Source organism: Miscanthus floridulus, chromosome 2 (genome assembly GCF_019320115.1).
Source record: "Miscanthus floridulus cultivar M001 chromosome 2, ASM1932011v1, whole genome shotgun sequence".
Lineage (NCBI taxonomy): Eukaryota > Viridiplantae > Streptophyta > Magnoliopsida > Poales > Poaceae > Miscanthus > Miscanthus floridulus.
The window spans coordinates 13,478,136-13,496,341 of NC_089581.1; the positions used below are offsets into that span (position 1 = coordinate 13,478,136).

At 50.0% G+C, this 18,206-nt stretch overlaps 2 protein-coding genes across 3 annotated transcripts; one reads left to right on the plus strand and one right to left on the minus strand.

The window, feature by feature from the left end:
* Nucleotides 1–11,782: 11,782 nt before the first annotated feature.
* LOC136517451 (probable WRKY transcription factor 58) lies at nt 11,783–13,906 on the plus strand. The gene is made up of 4 exons (XM_066511015.1): nt 11,783–12,049; nt 12,652–13,274; nt 13,381–13,524; nt 13,648–13,906. Exons 1-4 carry the CDS (start codon nt 11,783–11,785, stop codon nt 13,904–13,906), a joined length of 1,293 nt encoding a protein of 430 aa, XP_066367112.1.
* A 392-nt stretch (nt 13,907–14,298) lies between these two features.
* On the minus strand, nt 14,299–17,361 carry LOC136517444 (uncharacterized). 2 transcript variants are annotated; one of them, XM_066511009.1, is made up of 10 exons: nt 17,065–17,361; nt 16,688–16,933; nt 16,494–16,589; nt 15,988–16,383; nt 15,750–15,885; nt 15,503–15,665; nt 15,268–15,393; nt 15,006–15,200; nt 14,773–14,895; nt 14,299–14,653 (listed from the first exon to the last, which is right to left on the minus strand). In XM_066511009.1, exons 2-10 carry the CDS (start codon nt 16,902–16,904, stop codon nt 14,540–14,542), a joined length of 1,566 nt encoding a protein of 521 aa, XP_066367106.1. In that variant the 5' UTR covers nt 16,905–16,933; nt 17,065–17,361; the 3' UTR covers nt 14,299–14,539. The 2 variants fall into 2 exon arrangements, with proteins under 2 accessions (XP_066367106.1, XP_066367103.1); XM_066511006.1 differs by having other exon boundaries at nt 17,039–17,361.
* Between the last annotated feature and the right edge of the window lie 845 nt (nt 17,362–18,206).

An 18,206-nucleotide genomic window follows, 5' to 3' on the forward strand; every position in this document is an offset into this window, starting at 1 on the left:
TCGGCAAAACATCGCCGCGTTCCTTTCTCTCCCTATTTACTTTGAGCATTTACTTTGAGTGTTTACTTTGAGCAATTCAATACTTGTTTTACATCCATAGAATTGCTTGCTTGAGTAAGGTTGGAACATAGGTGGTGAGTTCGTTGTGCATTAGTTTGATAGAAACACTTTTCTAGGCACAAGGGGTTAATTGGGCTATCCGTAGGATTTGCTTATTGCAAGAGAATTTCGAATTAGCCCAATTCACCCCCCTCTTGGGCATCTTGATCCTTTCAAGGACGACAAGGATGAGGATGACGACGAGGACGAGGAGACCACCGATGAGCCTCCAGCAAAGCGGCATAGGAGGGATCTAGATTGGATTTAGTTTAGTTTAATTAGTTTGAATCTATGTAAGTTTTCTTAGGTTCAATAAGAAATATGTATGTATTAGTTTCATTGGTTACAATCTATGTTGATCAACACCTTGTCTGTTATAATGAATTAGACTTGTTTGAGCGCGTGTACTATAGTGTTCTTATCCACCGACAATCATCGGATGCTACTATCAAATTACGGAGACAATTGTTCGCTTAATACGATTACTATGACTCTTATCACCGGTTGTCTGTCCTTCCTCTCGATGAATCTAGACCAGCCATGTCTCTCATATCTCAAATCATCCGGCCGACTCCCCATCCTAATTCCCCAACTCCCCTTGGCCCTATCGGCGGCGATTCCCGCAAGAAACCCTTTTGCGGATCGCTTCATTCTCCCACTCAGTGTTTTCCCTTCATTGAATCCCAGCGCAAGTGGTTGTTTCTTCGCCTCTACATCATTTCTCTGCCTCCTCGACTATATATTGTCGCCCGACGCAACATTGACGTAAGATCAGCATCCCGAGAAGATTGGCTCCTTCGCCCATATCTAGTGGCTAGGGGCGCAAGGATGGGGCCATGGGGGCGACGACGACCGGGGCAAAGAGAGGGTGTTCTGGCCAAGGATGGGACCGGCTCCTAGGAAGGTGGTGCTGGCATCGGTGGATGGGCGACAACAACGACGATGACTTCTTCTCTTCGGCGGTAGCATGGACGACAGGAAAGAGGAGAAGGGTAGCTGCCGGAAAGAGAAGGGTGAGAAAGAGAGTGCTATTTCTTTATTGCTTAGAGCCGGATTCCATATAAGGAAACGACTCCTCAAGAGAATTGGGCTCACAGTGTAAATCAGTGAGTCTTATCTTACTCCCTCCGGTCCCCTTTATTAGGCGCCCACGGGTTTTAGAAAAAAAAACCGTATTATTAGGCGTCTCCTAGAAACAAGATTGTAGTTAACTCGTGACGGAAGCCGAGCTCGTCTCTGGTTCATTCTAATTAAAGGTTGCATGCATGCATGCATGGAAGCCAGGGAGACGGCTCCAATAGAGGCTCGAATGTGATATTTTTAATTAATATAATTTTATTGTCTTCCTCCATTCCTTGGTAAATTTCATCCCGTGGCCCAGAGAGAGTAGCATTTATTGTATGGGAGCGGGCTAAAAATGCCCAATGCGGACGCTCTATGCAACCACGTAAAGGGTGCTAGCCCAGTCTAGGCCTGCCTAATTCCACATTACTATACTCCCTCCGTACTCGTAAAGGAAGTCGTTTAGGACAAGGTTTGAGTCAAACCTTGGGAATATAAATTATGAATAACTCTTAAGTTGTTGAGTTTGAAAATGTGAAAATTATATGAATAGATTTGTCTTGAAAAATACTTTCATAAAAGTATACATATATCACTTTTTGATAAATATTTTTATAGAAACAAGAAGTTAAGTTGTGTTTTGGAGACCGTGTCGCTGTCCAAAACGACTTTCTTTACAAGTACGGAGGGAGTATGTGCTAGGTGCTGTGTACACCTGGGTAGCTGGGAAACTGGGCAGCAAGAAATTCAAGAGTTCCAGAATTATTTAACCCAATATTGTCACTCTAACCAAAAGAAAAGAAAAAAACAGATACGTTTTGAAGCAAATTGGATAGAGCGCCCAGCCGCCCAAACCGATTCAGAGCACCCATTAATTTGATGATATAATCTTCAAAGGCGTGGTACTTGGACATGTGCTTCAACATCCGAAGTTTCCCTGGAGAAGCCACCACCAGCTCAATGCCAGTCAAGACAGCAAAGTCCCAGTGGATCACATCGCGGAAGTCAAGTGCCTCGTCACTGTCGCTGTCATCATCATCGGAGAAATCCATTTCGGGCATAGTACTATGGAACATCTTGACAACACAGAACCTGCCAGAGCCCAGGTTGATAAGGTCTTGTTGGAACGGGGACCAGCTCTTAGGCATGTCAAGATCTACCCAGGTTTCATGAACCGTAGGCGGTCGCTCAAAGTCCACAGCAGAAAAGTCCGAAGCACAGAGGTGGAAGGGGCGGGAGGCGGATAGGCCAATCGAGAGCTTGAGCTCTGGGACATACTCCGCTTTACCAGAGAATGGCAAACACCAGTTGCCAGCGCGCCTCCATTTGCAGGTCTCTGTGTCGAAGGCGTAAGTGCCGATGCCCGGTGCTGTGGATGATACTTATATAGTGCCACCAACCACCGTGTAGGCATCTATCTGATCAGGTAGCTCGTAGATAGGCGGCGGGCGGCGGGAGAGAACACCAGCCACGGTACAAATCATACGCAGAGAGAACATCCTGGCCTCCTTCATAGCTGAGCTCCTCAAAGCAGTAATCCCTAAAGTCGTGGTGGATCATGCGGCCCATGACGTACAAGCTGTGACTTTGTTCTACCGGAGAACCATCAGCAGCAGCCCGGGTTATGGAGATGGGAATGGCACCGCCCCCCTTGGGTGCCCCGAGGTTGGGCACGGTCCTCACGGAGTGCGAGTCAGCATCGTAGAGCGAGGTGAGCCCCGCGCTGTCAGACCAGAAGATCCTGCGCTGCTCTCGTCGCCCAGGAGACAGACCAGATCGAGGGGTGTGTCACACAGACGATACCGGCCGCATGGTTTGAAGTTGATCAACGCACCAGGCAGCGGCTCCAATCTGCTTGCCATCGTCTGCAGTGACCGTAACCCATGTTTGTAGCCGGCCTGCTTCTCCGCGTCCGCCTTGATTGCTGCTTCTGAACGTGCCATTGCTGCTTCAGCTGCAGTTGCTGATGGGTAGAAGAGATTGCCGGAGAGATCGATGCGGCGCAGAGAATATAAGAGCCCGTGTCCAGGCTCCCGACCACCAGATTCAGAAATCGCCTCATCATCCTCTACAAACCAAACAATCAAATGAGCTTCCTTCTCAGTCCAGATTCCACCAAAAAAAAAGAGTTCAATGATCAAGGGCGGACGCAGTAAAGGACATGAGTGTAATTAGATCCTCTACAAACCAGCACCCGAGAATTTTAGCAAAAAATCGAATTTCGTGGGCATAATACATAAATACACTGGGTAGTTAGATCCTCAGGATACAAATAGCTTAAGTTAGTGTTTGACAGCCTGTTCGGTTGGCTGGTTCGTATCGTTGCTGATTCGTGAAGAAGTACTGCTGGCTGGTTTGTGTGAGAGAAAAATACTGTTCCGACTGAAAATTTACGATCGTTTACGACAAGCCACAGCCAAACGAACAGGCTGTGAGTCTTCGGTTTCGCATAACAGGACCGGATGAGAAGGGATGGGCGTACCTGCTGGCGCTTGTCCCCGGCTAATTGCCCGAAGAAAGACACGTAGGATAGGAGGAGGGTCAGGTGGAGATCTGGGCAACTGGTGTATGGCGGCGGCGGTCGCCCGGTCCCGCCAAGACAGAGAGAGCTCACAGGGTCGGGAACGGGAGAAGAAAAGGACGGAAATTTTTTATTTTTATTTAATTCCTTTTTTTTTTGAAATGCAATGACAGGAGCTCTGCCTTTCCATTAAGATAGGAAAGAGAGTTTATATACAAGAGCTGTAGAGATCTCCGAGCAGGACAAGGGGGTAAAGAGGTGACAAAATTATACAGTCGTCTAGGACGATTACTCTCCCAAAGAATGAGCCATCTTCTTCTGAAGGATGTCCTCTTTCGTTCTTGAGGCCACCTGCATTGCCGTTTCATGGGTGTTTGTGAATATTCTTCTATTTCTCTCTTTCCAAATGTTCCAGACGGTGTAGATTACCAAGCCGTTGAAGCGCTTTCTGTCGTCCTTGGTTATCTTGGATTGTACCTCTTCCCACCACGAGATCAAATGGGTTGGATCTTCGGCCAGGAGGATTATGCTCGCATCGAAGTGTTCCCAATGTAGAATGAAATTCCATACTGCTCTGGTGAACTGACAAAGCAAGGCTAAGTGGAGGCACGTTTCCAACGGCCCGTTGCATAGGGCGCATCGGTCTTGGTGTGGCCAACCTCTCTTTTGTAGATTATCCGCAGTGAGGATTTTCTCTCGCGTCATGGTCCAGACGAATACTTTGCACTTGTTTTCAGTGAATGCTTTCCATATGAGATCACTCCGAAATGCTCTGTAGGAACCGCAGAATTGTATTCTGTAGGCTGATCGGGTGGAATAGGCTCCATTGGCTGTCCATTTCCAGGTAATGGTATCTGGAGTGCCCGGCGTTAGGTGGATATCTTGCAACCTAATCCATAACGAGATGAATTCCTCCACCTGCGATGCTGTAGTGATCTGTCCCCTCAGAGCGGTGACCCAGCCATTGTTACGGAGCTTAAGATGGATTGACCTATTTTTACATCTCACTAATTCAAATAAACTGGGCGCAAGATGCTTTGGAGCCTCACCGTCCAGCCAGCTGTCATGCCAGAAGCGAGCTTTTTGCCCATCACCAATTGTGACTGTCGTAGATGCATTGAAAAGTGCCCGATCTAGATCGTTGCAGGGAAGCTCCATTCCAGCCCAAGGTTTAGAAGTGTCCACCCAATCCTGCCACAGCCATCTTAAGCGCAATGCCCTGCTGAACGTGTTAAGGTCAGGTATTCTAAGCCCCCCGAGGTCCTTTGGCCTAGTTACTGTCGGCCAATTAACAAGGCAGTGCCCCCCATTGGCGTTTTCCTCTCCTTTCCAGAGAAAGGACCTTCTAATTTTGTCGATGCTTTTTTGAGCCCAAGCCGCCAATGGGAATACCGTTAGATGATAAGTTGGCATTGCTGAGAGAACGGATGAAACCAGGGCGAGGCGACCGGCTCTGTTCAGCCATTTTCCTTTCCATCCAGGCAATCTTTGGCCGATCCGCTCGATGAGCGACTGGACGTGTACCTTCCATAACGAACGCGTGTGGAGCTACAGGCCAAGGTAACGGCAAGGGAAAGAGCCCCTGATCCCTACAAAGGAGGTTACAACATGGTCTAGATCTATCTCGTCGCATCTGATCGGGTGAATGGAGCTCTTTTCCAAATTTATTTGGAGGCCCGATATATTCCCAAAGGCCTGGAGAATCACCTTGATCGCATCTATGTCTTCCTTTTGAGGGTTTATAAAAATAGCCACGTCATCTGCGTATAGGGAGGTTCTCCATCTGGCCGTGGATGAGGGGACCGGGGAGAGGGTGCCCATCTGAGTAGCGAATTCAAGAATACGTTGGAGTGGATCCATGGCGAGGATGAAAAGCATTGGTGATAAAGGGTCGCCTTGGCGACCCCCCCTGGTGTGGTGGAAGCTCGGTCCTAGCAGGCCATTGAGCATTACCCTCGACGTGCCTGTGTGGAAAAGGATGGATACCCATTCACACCATCGTGGGCCGAAGCCAAGAGCGTGTAGGACCTCCAGCAGGTAGCTCCAGTTCACTGTGTCAAAAGCCTTGTGGATATCGAGCTTCATGAAAAGTGTGGGCATCTTTTCCTTGTGTATTTTTCTCACCATTGACTGTACTTGTAGGAAGTTGTCATGAATGCTTCTTTTCTTGATGAATGCACTCTGGCAGTTGGAGACTAAGGAGTTGAGGTGGGGGGCGAGTCTGTTGGCCAGGAGTTTTGCAAAAAAAATTTGCAAAGCTATGCATGAGGCTAATTGGCCTATAGTCTGTGATTCTCAAGGCGTCTTTCTTTTTCGGAAGCAAGACGATGTTTGCTGAATTCATTAATTCAAAGCATTGGGAATGCAGTTGGAAGAGATTGTTGATCGCAGCCAATAAGTCGTCTTTGATTATCTCCCAGCATGCCTTGAAGAAGGCCCCCGTGAAGCCATCAGGCCCCGATGCTTTCTCGGATGGCATCTCGAGGACAGTACGCCGTACTTTGTCCTGAGTGAATGGTAGCTCCAGCTGCTGTAGGTTTCTTGGAGTATAGCCCAGCGCCTGCCAATTTAAGGACAAGGTCCTTGCTGTAGAGGTGCCCAAGTGCTCACTGAAATAATCCCCGACCACTTTTTCTTTTTCATCCTGGGAGAAGACTAACCCACCCTCTTTTTGTAGACAGTGAATGTAATTTTTTCTCCGGCGTGCATTGGCTTTCATGTGAAAAAGTTTTGTGTTGGCGTCACCACTGCGGATATAGGTAAGCCTGGACCTCTGCCTCATCCGTGACTTCTCAATTACAGCTAGGCCGGTGCTGCGGGCTTTTAAGCGTTTCCTAAGTTCGTTCTCCTGATCTGAGAGTGGCCTGAGTTCTTGTGCCATTTCTAGCTGAAGGAGGACCTCTTTGGTGATGGCTAGCTAGAGTCTTGTGTTTCCTATTTTCTCTTTCCGCCATTTCTTCAGGCCCTTTGCAAGTCTAGCCATTTTGATGTGTAAACACTTGATGGGTAGCATGGTGTTGAGTGGTTTCCCCCATTCAGTTTGCACCACTTCGTGGAAGCCTTCCATCTTGGTCCAAAAATTTTCGAACCGGAAGAAATTGTTGTTGAAATGATCAAGTGCGCCGTGGAGTAGCAGTGGTGTGTGGTCTGACATGAGAGATGGGAGGGAGTGGAGAAAGCACGATGGGAAGAGCAGCTCCCAATATGGAGTGCAAAGAAGTCTGTCAATCCTAGTCATTGTGGGGTTGGTTTGCTCATTGGTCCAGGTGAAACGGCGGCCGTTTAGCTTAATCTCTTTGAGCCCCAAATCATCAATTGTCGCCTTGAAGGAGCCCATGAGGCGGCGGTTGAGATTTGTGTTATTCTTATCTTTCGCCTGATAGATCAAATTAAAATCTCCAAGGAAAAGCTGCCACTGATGACTGGGCGCGGGGATGTTTTGAGCTCCTACGGGAAAAGGATCTTATCATCATCCCTTTGAGGCCCATAAACAACCATGATCTGCCATTGAGTGTTGATGGCCCTCATGGTTATAGTTGTTGTGATTGCATGCGTGGTCAGAAGGACGTTGGATAGTTCGAAGTAGTTTTCATTGACCGCCAGCAGGATGCCCCTCTCATCTGAATAGCTGGTAGTACAGCAAAGGAATTCGCGAAGCATTGTCCAGCCGTCCTGGTAACTATGTGTGTGTCGAGCTGTTGCAGTTTGGTCTCTTGCAGGCATACTATGGTAGCGCTGGTATCTCTAACTAGCTCACTGACGGCGTCGCGCCTTGCATTGTCATTAAGTCCCCTTACATTCCAATTTAGCAGCTTGCAGTTTCTTTGAGCCATAAAAACAGAACGTGGAACCCTTTGGTGTGCTTAAGAATCTGCGTGCAAGTGACCAGGCAGGGCAGTGAACATCGTGTGCAACCCTGCAGTAGGCGATGTTGCCGACTTGGGGCCGCTGTAGTTCTAGAGCCGCGTTGCGGTGGTGCTGATGTTCGAAGACGATGAGGAAGTCCTCTGGTCGATGGCGCGTCACCTTGATGTCGTTGTCCAGGACTCCGAGCTTGGAGCAGAGCATCCGCTTGACCGCCTCTGGCTCGACGTCGTCCCGCTCCCTGCACAGGCAGGCCACAACAGCACAGGCAGACAGTCGCTGCAGCTCTTCCTCCATGGCAGAATTGGTGGCCGCCATTGCCGCGGTCTCCATCGGCCGGAGCTCCGGGTCCTCGGGCAGCGACATTGTCAGTGGAGTCAGCTTAGGGAAGGCGGCATTGTCGTCGGGGTGGGGCGAGCGCTTGGGCGTAGAAGCTGGAGCTTTGCCAAGGGCTTGCAGTCGGTTCAGATGTGGGAGCTGGGCCGAGGGCTTGCAATCCTTGGCTTTATGGCCGATGCAGCCGCAGTTCAAGCAGTGCACCGGGTCCCTGCAGTCAGCGGCGATGTGCCCTCAGGAGAGGCAGCGAAGGCACTTACCTCTGAGGATCTGAGGGATGTCCATTCGGGGCGCCGGATTGCCAGTTGGTGAGCGCCTTGAATGAGTTTGGTCGCCGCGGCGCCTGTAGTGCTTGTAGCGAACCGTGGTCTAGCCTTCGTCGTCCAGCTCTGACTCTTGCCAAGTTGTCTTGACTCCGCCTTGGGAAGGAGCTGCGCCATAAGTGAAGGCAGGGCTGCTGCTTTCGGCGTCCATAGAAGGCTCCTCTGGGCCAAATCCTGCAGCAGGTCTATCAGATTTCCTGGAGGTGAAAGTTGGGGGTGGGGAGTAATGGCGGACGCGACTCTGGTGGTTGGGAGGGCGGGGTGGAGTTAACGCGAACCTAACCTTGCGCTCGGTAGCGGCAGGGGTGACGACGAATGGGATGACCGGGATTTGAATCGACACCACAACAATGGATTTGATGCGGGGGAGTGGGTGATCTACCGGCGCGAGTTCGCTCGACGGCGGAGGAGCCTGGGTAACGGTGGGATTGAGGTTGGTTGAGGGTGGCGGGCTGATTTGGTGGCCGGCGGCGGCGGATCCAGGCCCGACCGCCATGGGGGCTGCGCGGGGGGACGAGGAGGACGAAGGTCTGGTTAATTCCTTTTTAGATCTTATTTTAAAAATTAAAAACAATTAAATCCATTTTTCTGTTTTTATATATTTCTAATAATCCTTTGGCCGCGCCAATACGTCAATCACGCTGTCGTGCGGCACCACTCTTGTCAGTGCGGTAGTACTGTAGCCCACAACGACATGCGGATTGCGGACTGTTGGCCAGGCTTGGATGAAGACGATATTTTATATAAAAATGATAATACTTGATGAGATATATGACTGTCTAGTTTTGAGTTTTTTTCATTTGAGACGTTTACGTGCTCAAAAAAACTTACAAAGTTTTAGCAATATATTATCAGCCTGTTTGTTTTGGCTTATACGATCGTGGATTATAAGCTGCAATAGTATTTTTCTCTCACATCAAACCAGCCAGCAGTACTTCTGGCTTATAATCCACGATCGTTTCAGTCGAAACGAACAGGCTGTATAACTAGCGCTTGCCATCTTAGAAAAATCGTATCTTTCCCGTATGATGTTAAACAAAAGTTACCACAGCAGCCCAGCATCCAGTTTTCGGTCGAGTCTCAAAAAAAAGTGCATCCAGTTTTCGGCCCACAAGCACAGAAGAAATGTGCGGCTTTCGGCTCACGAGTGCATAAGAAATGCGCGGCCTAGCATGGTTGACGACCGAATCTGCGCGACCAGTCGGTGTCTCCTCGCTCGCAGACAGTTGATATTAGAGCGGTAATCTCCCACCCACCCACGGAACGACTCAGACCTACTCGGCGTTGCAGCTGTGGTAATTCTCACTCCGCCTCGCTCGTCCTCATCCACTCCCGCTCCGCGCGTCCACTCTGTTCGCTCGCTCTCTCATCCCCCCCCCCCCGGCGCAACGCCCTCCCCCACACCCCGGTGAGGCACGCGGTGCCCTTCCACCACTGGCGCGGCGCCATGCCCCACCCACGGCGAAGCACGCGTTGCCCTTCCCCACCTTCGGTGAGGCGCGGCGTCCTCCCCCCACCCCGGCGTCACCCTCCCCCACCCCGGCACCCTCCCCCACGCTGGCGTGCGCGGCATCCTCCCCATCACGGTGGCACCCCTCTCTCACCCCTGGCGACCGAGCTCCTCCCACCCGACGGCCATGGCGCTCCCTACGCTAAGCTCTCTCTCTCTCCCCACACTATGTTGCAATTGTATGTTTCAATTGTTTAAAAAGGTTCAGAGGTATGTTGCAGTTGAATCATATGGATGTTGCAAAAGTAGATCGAAGATGTTGCAATTGTTTTCAGGGGCATGTTGCAATAGCATGTTTCAAGTGTTTCCGATGTTTCAAAGGTATGTTTCATCTGTGTTTTCTGACGCATGTTGCAATTGTGTTTATCTGGATGTTGCATACATTTCGCACATATGTTGCATGTGTGTTTATTCGGATGTTGCGTATTGTTGCAATGGTTTTCAAGTGTGTTTCAGATGTGTTTTTCAAGTGTTTCAGAAGCATGTTTCAAGTGTTTCATCTGCCTCCAGACATATGTTGCAATTATTGCATCTTGATGTTTCATACATCGGAGGTGTGTGCACATGTTGCAATAGCACCGGTGGCTAGCGAACAGCAGCTTGTCGCAGGGCTTCGGCTCCTACATCGCGCAGCGCACCTCGCCCTCTCCTCTCCCTCCCCTCCCCTCCCCTCCCTTCCCCTCTCTCCATCTCGCCACAATAGTTCAAGCTCGTCCGTGACGTGGAGTTCAGCGGCGATGCAGCGAGATGGGACACGGGGCGGGGCATGGTACGATGCGGGTGGCGGTGCTACGTTTGGACGTAGGGTGCTAGCGTGGGATGGACGCTGGTGGGGCGCGCTGGTGCGGGATGGACGCGGAGCGAAGCTCATCTCCGTATTTGCAGGCGGGGCGCAGCAGCCTACCCAGGCGTCCGCGTCCGAACGCGCGCTGTCCGCCGAACGTCCGGGCGCTAGCCTAACCGATATGAGAGTCTTCCTACGTTTCAAGTGCCTGAAAATTTTGATTGTTTCAGACAACATATTTAATGTTACAACAGTTGTTAATCGATGTTGCAGGTGTTGTTCTCCAATGTTGTAAACAATGCTACATGCAACATAACACTGATGTTACGGTGAGATTTTCTCCTCCGAAAACTAGACCTGCTGTGAACATGTTGCAGACGTTATTCTCTAACGTTGCAGATGTTGATTTCTAATGTTACAGCCGTTGCCTGAAAAATAATGAAATTTCAGGCGTCTAGAATATAGCATCTCCCTTGAGATTATGAATTTAGGATGATATTAAAAACAAATGCTGGAGTGATTCATAGGTTGAAGTTGAAGGCCGCGATGGCGCTGTTGCATTCTGTGTGCAAGACAGAGAAGGGGGGAAATCTTAATTATCTCCGGCTGTCCAGAGCTTGGATGAGGACTGGCTCCACTAAATTTTAGGGTTTAGTTCAAATTTTCAGGTAATCTTTAGGTTTCAGTAAACACATTTTGATGACAAGCTCCTAAATCTAAATGACTCCTAAAAGTCTATGCTCGGAACCAATGGGGAGCCTTGGTCAACGTTGTTTGAGACCGTGCGTGCAACGATGCCACTCGTAATGGTCCGCCGCAATTAGCGCTACAACTCGCAAATCGTAGATGAGCCTCGCTCGTAAACAATGCAGCTTAATTAGTTGTAGACAGCATGGGGTCTCTGTGACAGCTAAAACTGAAAGCTATCCTGGCTATCCATTTGGCAAATTTTGAGATAATCTCAACCGTGGCATAGACTATAGTTCAGACTTCAGAGACTTTTGAAATGCGTCTCATTGGTAGAGGCAATCGAAGACGAATCCTGTTTAAAATTCAGAGACAGTTCAGAGTTCAGACAGGCGGTCGCTTCGGCAGCCAGGCGTTGCACTTGACAGCAACTAAGCCGTGCAACGGTGCAACCCAGCGCAGCCCTCAATCTCTCTCGGGCTCTCGGCCTGCCTCTCTATTTGCCGCTGGTCTCGTCGTTGGTCGGCAGCCGTCCCTGTCATTGGCACCGCCCAGTCTTCCTTGGCTTGTCCAGAGAAGCAAGAAAGGTCGCAGGAATGGACGACCGGCGCGGGCACGGCGACGCCATGGGGCAGAGGCCGTTCGCGTCTGCTGGTCAGGGACAGGAAAGGGTGTTCGACGGTGGAGGCGGTGGCGGCGGCCCTGGGCCAGCGTTTGACGGTGAGTTTGATCAGGGATCGTCCCTCATGGCTCTTCTCGGAGCTGGTGGTGCAATCAGCTCCCAGCCACCGCCGCCGACGTGGGGCGTGGAGGAGGTGACCGCGGCGCCTGCCATTAACCTGGTGCCTCAATCATTCTCCATGGTAAACTCTGCGTCTTTAATTTATGTTCTTTCTTCTCAGTTTGATGTGTGTTCATTGCAATTCCTCTTTGAATCTGAGTTCATTTTATCATGGTATATGTGTTCATTGACAATCACGGTATTTGTACTGCTATCTTGGTCAAATAACTATGATTAGAACCATGTCTTCTGTCGGATGCAGTTGATTCATATGCTCTTTAATCTATGCTTGCATGCTTCACTGAGTACAATCGTCTGCCGTTCTATTCTACCAACTAGCTAGGGATTGATTTGCCACCATTCGTTGGAGTTTTCTAAAGAATTAGCTGGCCAGCGATACAGCAGGCTGCAGTTGTACAAGTACTTGGCAATGAACTATCAGCTTTGCACGTTCTAGCATTGGATTATTAATCTACAAATACAAATTAAAGTCTCCAATTAATCTCAGGTTCTACTCCTAAATGCCAACTGGTACTTGCGAGAATTTTATCATCCTTCCTAGTGACTGATGACACAACGTAAACACGCAATTATGAATTATAACATGCATATTGCAGTGCAATTGACAGATGACAATGATACCTCAAAGTTCACAACAAGGCGGCATGTTTCCTCACCATGCAGGCGAACTACGCGCCACCGCCGCCGTCCTACCAGCAACCCACCTCGTTCGCCCGGCAAACAACCTCGTTCGCCCCATCGCCGCTGGGCGGCAGAATGGATCCCTACCCGCCGTACTTTCTCGCGGACCAACCGCCGCAATGGCATCCTCCCCGAGCGGCGGCTGCTGCTTCCTCCCTGCCGCACTCCAACTTCACCGTCCTCTTCCCCAGGAACGCATACGACTATGACATGCAGCTACGAGCGACCGCGCTCTTCGGCGGCAGCGGCGGCTTGCACGCGCACGCGCCGCCGCCGCCGCCGCCGGTCATCGAGCAGCCGGCGAAGGACGGTTACAGCTGGCGCAAGTACGGGCAGAAGCAGCTCAAGGACGCCGAGTCGCCGCGGAGCTACTACAAGTGCACCCGCGACGGGTGCCCCGTCAAGAAGGTCGTGGAGCGCTCCTTCGACGGGTTCATCAAGGAGGTCACCTACAAGGGCCGCCACAACCACCCGCGCCCACAGGAGCGCGGCCTCGCCGGCGGCAGAAACGATGCCATCCCCGCCGCCGAGGAGGACGTGGACGGCCCCAGCGACGACGATAACGCGTTGATGCATGAGGATGACGTCGACGGGGCTCCCTGCATGTGAGTTATGCTCTGCTTGGTCCTACATTACAACCGTGGTCTTGTCACCTGCGGCGCCGCGCAGACAATGTGAACCGTGGCAGGCTGCCTGTTGTTTGGTCATCAGGGGCGCGGACGGCGTGGCCGGGCAGAGGGTGGTGAAGAAGCCCAAGATCATCCTCCAAACGCCGAGCGAAGTGGATCTCCTGGACGACGGCTACCGGTGGCGCAAGTACGGGCAGAAGGTGGTCAAGGGCAACCCCCGGCCGAGGTGAAAATTTCACTTCGACTATCTGATCCTGAACATTTTGTGACGTGCACCAAGCCACCAACCATTGTGAGTTGTGAATTTGTGATGGTGCTCAATGCATGCTCACTGCTCAATGATGTGCAGGAGCTACTACAAGTGCATCGCGGACAACTGCAAGGTGCGCAAGCAGATCGAGAGGGCGTCCACCGACCCCAGGTGCGTCCTGACGACGTACACCGGCCGCCACAACCACGACCCGCCTAGCCGGGGCAACGAAGCCGCCGCCACCGTCGCCGCGGGCGGCTCTACCGCTGATCCGGCCCCTTCATCTGCGAACACGGCTAGTGGAAGTGGGGCGTTTCAGGAGAATTGGGGGGTTCGGCAGCTGAAGGAAGAGTGCTAGCCGGGAAATGATTGGCCATTGGCCTCTGTGGAATGTGACTTTACTGGGTGTGAAAAATAGAGGCTGGATCATTGATTCTTTTGGGCAGGTGTTTCTGCCGGCTAATTGTTACGGAATATTTGATTAGATTTCAACTGTTGTAGAGGAGCTGACATGTTGATTTCGGCTAAACATGTGCTTGTGCTGCATGGTATGTACATTTGTTTTCTTTTTATTTATTTCTTTTCTTTTTCACATTTGTTCTGTTTTTCTCATGGGAAAAATTCTAGCTGAAGAATGGAAGGAACAAGGAAAGAACTCGTGTAGTGATGTAATGTAACTGAACCATTAGTAATCATGAACTGAAAACACAAACATGTATTTCGTTTCAAAAAAAAAAACACAGACATGTATATACATCTTCAGAGTTCAGAATGCAGATTGCTGCAATATCTTTTTTTCCCTCCTCTTTTGGGGCAATGATCAACAAGTATTTACACAAATCCGTGTGCGGTGTTCCTTAGCTCACAAACTTGAGTTAGTTCCTACAACTATCTGCCGATCTATACAACAGCATCTCAAGAACATCTACAAACCACACTCTCTTTTGCTTTTCCTGAATGAAAGTTAGTGCCCTACAGTAATATGACAGATTTACTCATCAGCTGCAGTTATCAGCATCGGTATCTGCCCGTTGTCGGCAAAGTCGATCTTGTTCAGCCTCATGCAGCACAAGACATGCTCCGGCAACTCCTCAGCCTTTTGTGCCTGCAACCAGTATCAGACCATGGTTAAGTTACAGACATTCAGTCAAGGGGTCACTTTTCTTTTTCTTTTTTGAAACAAATCAAGCGGTCACTTTTCAGCCAGGAGCAGAAGAAATGTACCTGAATAGTCAGACCAAGATCAAGGACACCATGCTTGAGCCGCTCCCGGAAGGTCTCGAGCCCTTTCCGCGATATGAAGCTGAACCGATGGACATCGAGATCGATCTCAAAGTAATTTGGACCCTACATTATCAATGAAAATACACATATTTTTTATGTTTCAGTCAAACTGGAAACACATTTTACTATTTCAGCACCTGTTTGTCTATAAACTAGTGAGGAAATGCAGTTACCTTGTAGAATTTATGTTGTGGACGAGATAGCACAGGCTTCTGATTGTAGGTCTGTACAAGCTTCCTCTCTGCCGTGCTCAGCTGCAGGTCTTCAGGGTTTGCCAAACCAGCCTGAATTTTCAGCCTCTCTGTGTAGGGCACAATGCTGTCTACTGGGAATCCCTTCACCTTTTCCATTTCCTCATTCATAAGCCTCTGCATAACTAGTCAGTCAGAAACTTTTCCTAAGGAGGTGCTTCATCTATATACAAGAGAAATCTACCTTGATGCTGTCCTGTAATTGAGGAGAAATCTCCTTGTCAAAACTGTCAGATAACTTGAAATACAGAACTAGGCTTATCCCATCACCGTCGTTATCACCAAACACTGTAGCAGGATAGGTGGGCAACTGCACAAACAAGTAAACTTGTCAGGCTCAGAAGCCAGAACTAATAGCCAATTAACAGTCAGTAGTTAGAAATCAGTGATTAAGAATTCTTTATGACCTACTGAATTACCTGAATGTTGACAATGAGGAGCATAGGAAAGGTCTCATGTGTCTTCAGAGACGGAAGCGAGAGATGCTGCGCAATGTGATGAATCTTCCTTGTGTAGGCGAACATGTCCGCTCCAATGGGGGTGTAAGGGGAGCAGTCTGGAGCTGGGTATTTCCTCTTGTCTCTGCATGAATTTCACAATTCAGTCAGGCATAATCATGTATGATTCTGTCAGAGTTGTGTTTACAACACTGCCACTGCTTCTTACTTGAAGAAGCTCTCCCCTCGGACTCTGAACGTCGATGGCTCAAGAACCGACCAGCAACCTTCTGACAGTTTCTCGCCCGTCGAACACGGCACCGTGAAACCTGCCCTTGGGCGGTACAAGTAATTTGCAGAACCACCTGTGATTGCAGAATTTGTCAGCGAATAATTCAGCTACTGAACGGCCGCATGAAGATGGCACTGCAATGGCGTAGCTGAGATGTCAACGCTAAGAAACTCACTCATTTCGGTCATCTCGTCACCCTCATATGACCTTCTCCTGAACGAGAGCCTGACCACGGCTGTTTTCTTCTTCTGCTGCTGATGGTGCGGGCTGACACCAACGATCGGCATCGGCTGGACCTTGTTGCTCGGAATCGACGCCGGGAACGGCGGCCGCGGCGACATTGCAGCCTGAAGTTCCTTCAGTGTGCTACTGCAGCACTCCTCGTCATTGCAGCTACCACTATTAGTTGCAGTGGCAGCAACATTCGAGTCATCACTATTGTCGGGTTGTTCACTTTGATCACAAGCTTCTGCATTTGCAATGCTCCTGAGGAGCTGCATGGTGTCCAAGAAGCACGCTGCATCCTTGCACTGCGGTGCATTTGAGCCACCGGTGACATCAGGGAGAGGATCTGGATTGGATTGGAAGGAAAAACGTTAGTTCTGGAAAGTCTGAAACTGCAGTTCACGTTTTTAGTTTGTGACTATGTATGAACAACAAATATCTGAACTAGTACATTACCTCCGCTGACGCTAACGAAATCGTTGTCGAGATCATCGTCCGAGTCTGGTGACTCCAGGATGCTGACAGAATCGTACCATGCTTCTTCGCAAATCACTGCACAAAAATTCCAGAGCTGTGAGCAAATCTGCTACTACTGGTACCTACCAATTGCAGAATTCAGGAGGAGGAGATGCTATGCTGCTGCTATTTACCGCTGCCGGCGTCCATCTGGCTGTGCTGCCACTGCAGCTTGGTGAGGTGCAGGGTGACGTTGGAGTCCGGCGCCTCCACGTGGACAACCCCGTGCCGGCCGCGGATGATGGGCGCGTCGGCGATCGCCGAGGACACCTTCCGCCGGAACTTCCTCGCCGCGACCGACAGCTTCCTCGACCGCCGCCGGTGCCTCGTCGACGACACGCAAGAACCCATGGCCGCCGAACTAGGCTACGCACCTGGAACTGGATCGACCACCAAGAAAAAGCAAGTTGCACCTTGCAGAATCAGCAACCTTGAAGAACTGATCAGAGAACGATCACGAAACCATCAAAAAGGCATTTAGTTACCCTTATCAATCGATCCAGCAACTGACCTGTCTCCCGCTCTCGCTCTCTCTTTATTTCTCTGCGGATAATGCTAAGAAGAAAGCTTCCTGCTTTTATCAAAGGTCACGGACTCACGGGCGGCAATTCTGAAGCGGTCAGGCCACCGAGCGAGCGAGCACCCAGAAGCAACCTGGATTAATCCTCAGCCGCCACCCTCTACTTGCAATCCGCAATGGTACGAGAACGTGATGTGCATGCGATTAGAAAAATAGCAGCGGGAGGAGGACCCGTGTGTGTGTGCGTATGTATGGCGCTGCCGGAAGCGTGTTGATCCCTCTGCTTTCCTGCCCCGCAAAGGCACGGCATATAAATCATCAGTCTCAGAGAGGGGAGAGTATATAGGATAAAGAAACGGCCGGGGCCGGGCCGAGCCGGGGGAGATGGTACAGGTCGCTGTCACGCGTGTTTGAAGAACCGGAGGAGCCCTAGCCGCCTGCCCCAGCCGCAGCAGGGACTCACTCGAGCGCTAAACAATTCCGGCCATGCCCATGGGTGAACCGGTGAAGGTTCCAATGGTCTAGTGGAAGTCGCCTTGTAATTTTTCTGGTAGGTTTGTGCGTGCCGGGGGAAGGCAAGGGAATACAGGTTAGGTGACACAACGACTACTCTGCTCCATGTCCGTGCTAGCTCAAGGTTTGGTTTTCGTGTGGCCAGGTTTGGCAGAGTCAAATGGGCAGTAGAGTATGTAGGTGCGTGTATATAAACTTCAAGACCTGGTCATGGAGGAAACCTAATGGATTGAAGCGAGGAACTGATTGTGGGAGAAAAAAAATATGCAGCTGATTGATGCGAGTATATCGTTCTGGGTGGCCTGCAAATCTCAGCAAAATATGTACTCCTACTCCATCAGGGAATAATTTTTGGATTACTCGTCGTGAGTAAGGCTGGATAACGAGCCGGCTCGGCTCGTTCTGACTCGTTAAGATAACGAGTTAGCTCGGCTCGGCTCGTTATCCTAACGAGCCAGAAAGTCAGTTCGGCTCGGCTCGTTAAAAGCTCGAGCTGGCTCGTTAAGCTCGCGAGTCAGGTATAAAAAATACACAAAATATAATATTTGTATTTATCTAAAGTTTGAGAATAATAATAATACAAAAGAAATGAATCTAACAACCTTAAATTGAATAAAAAA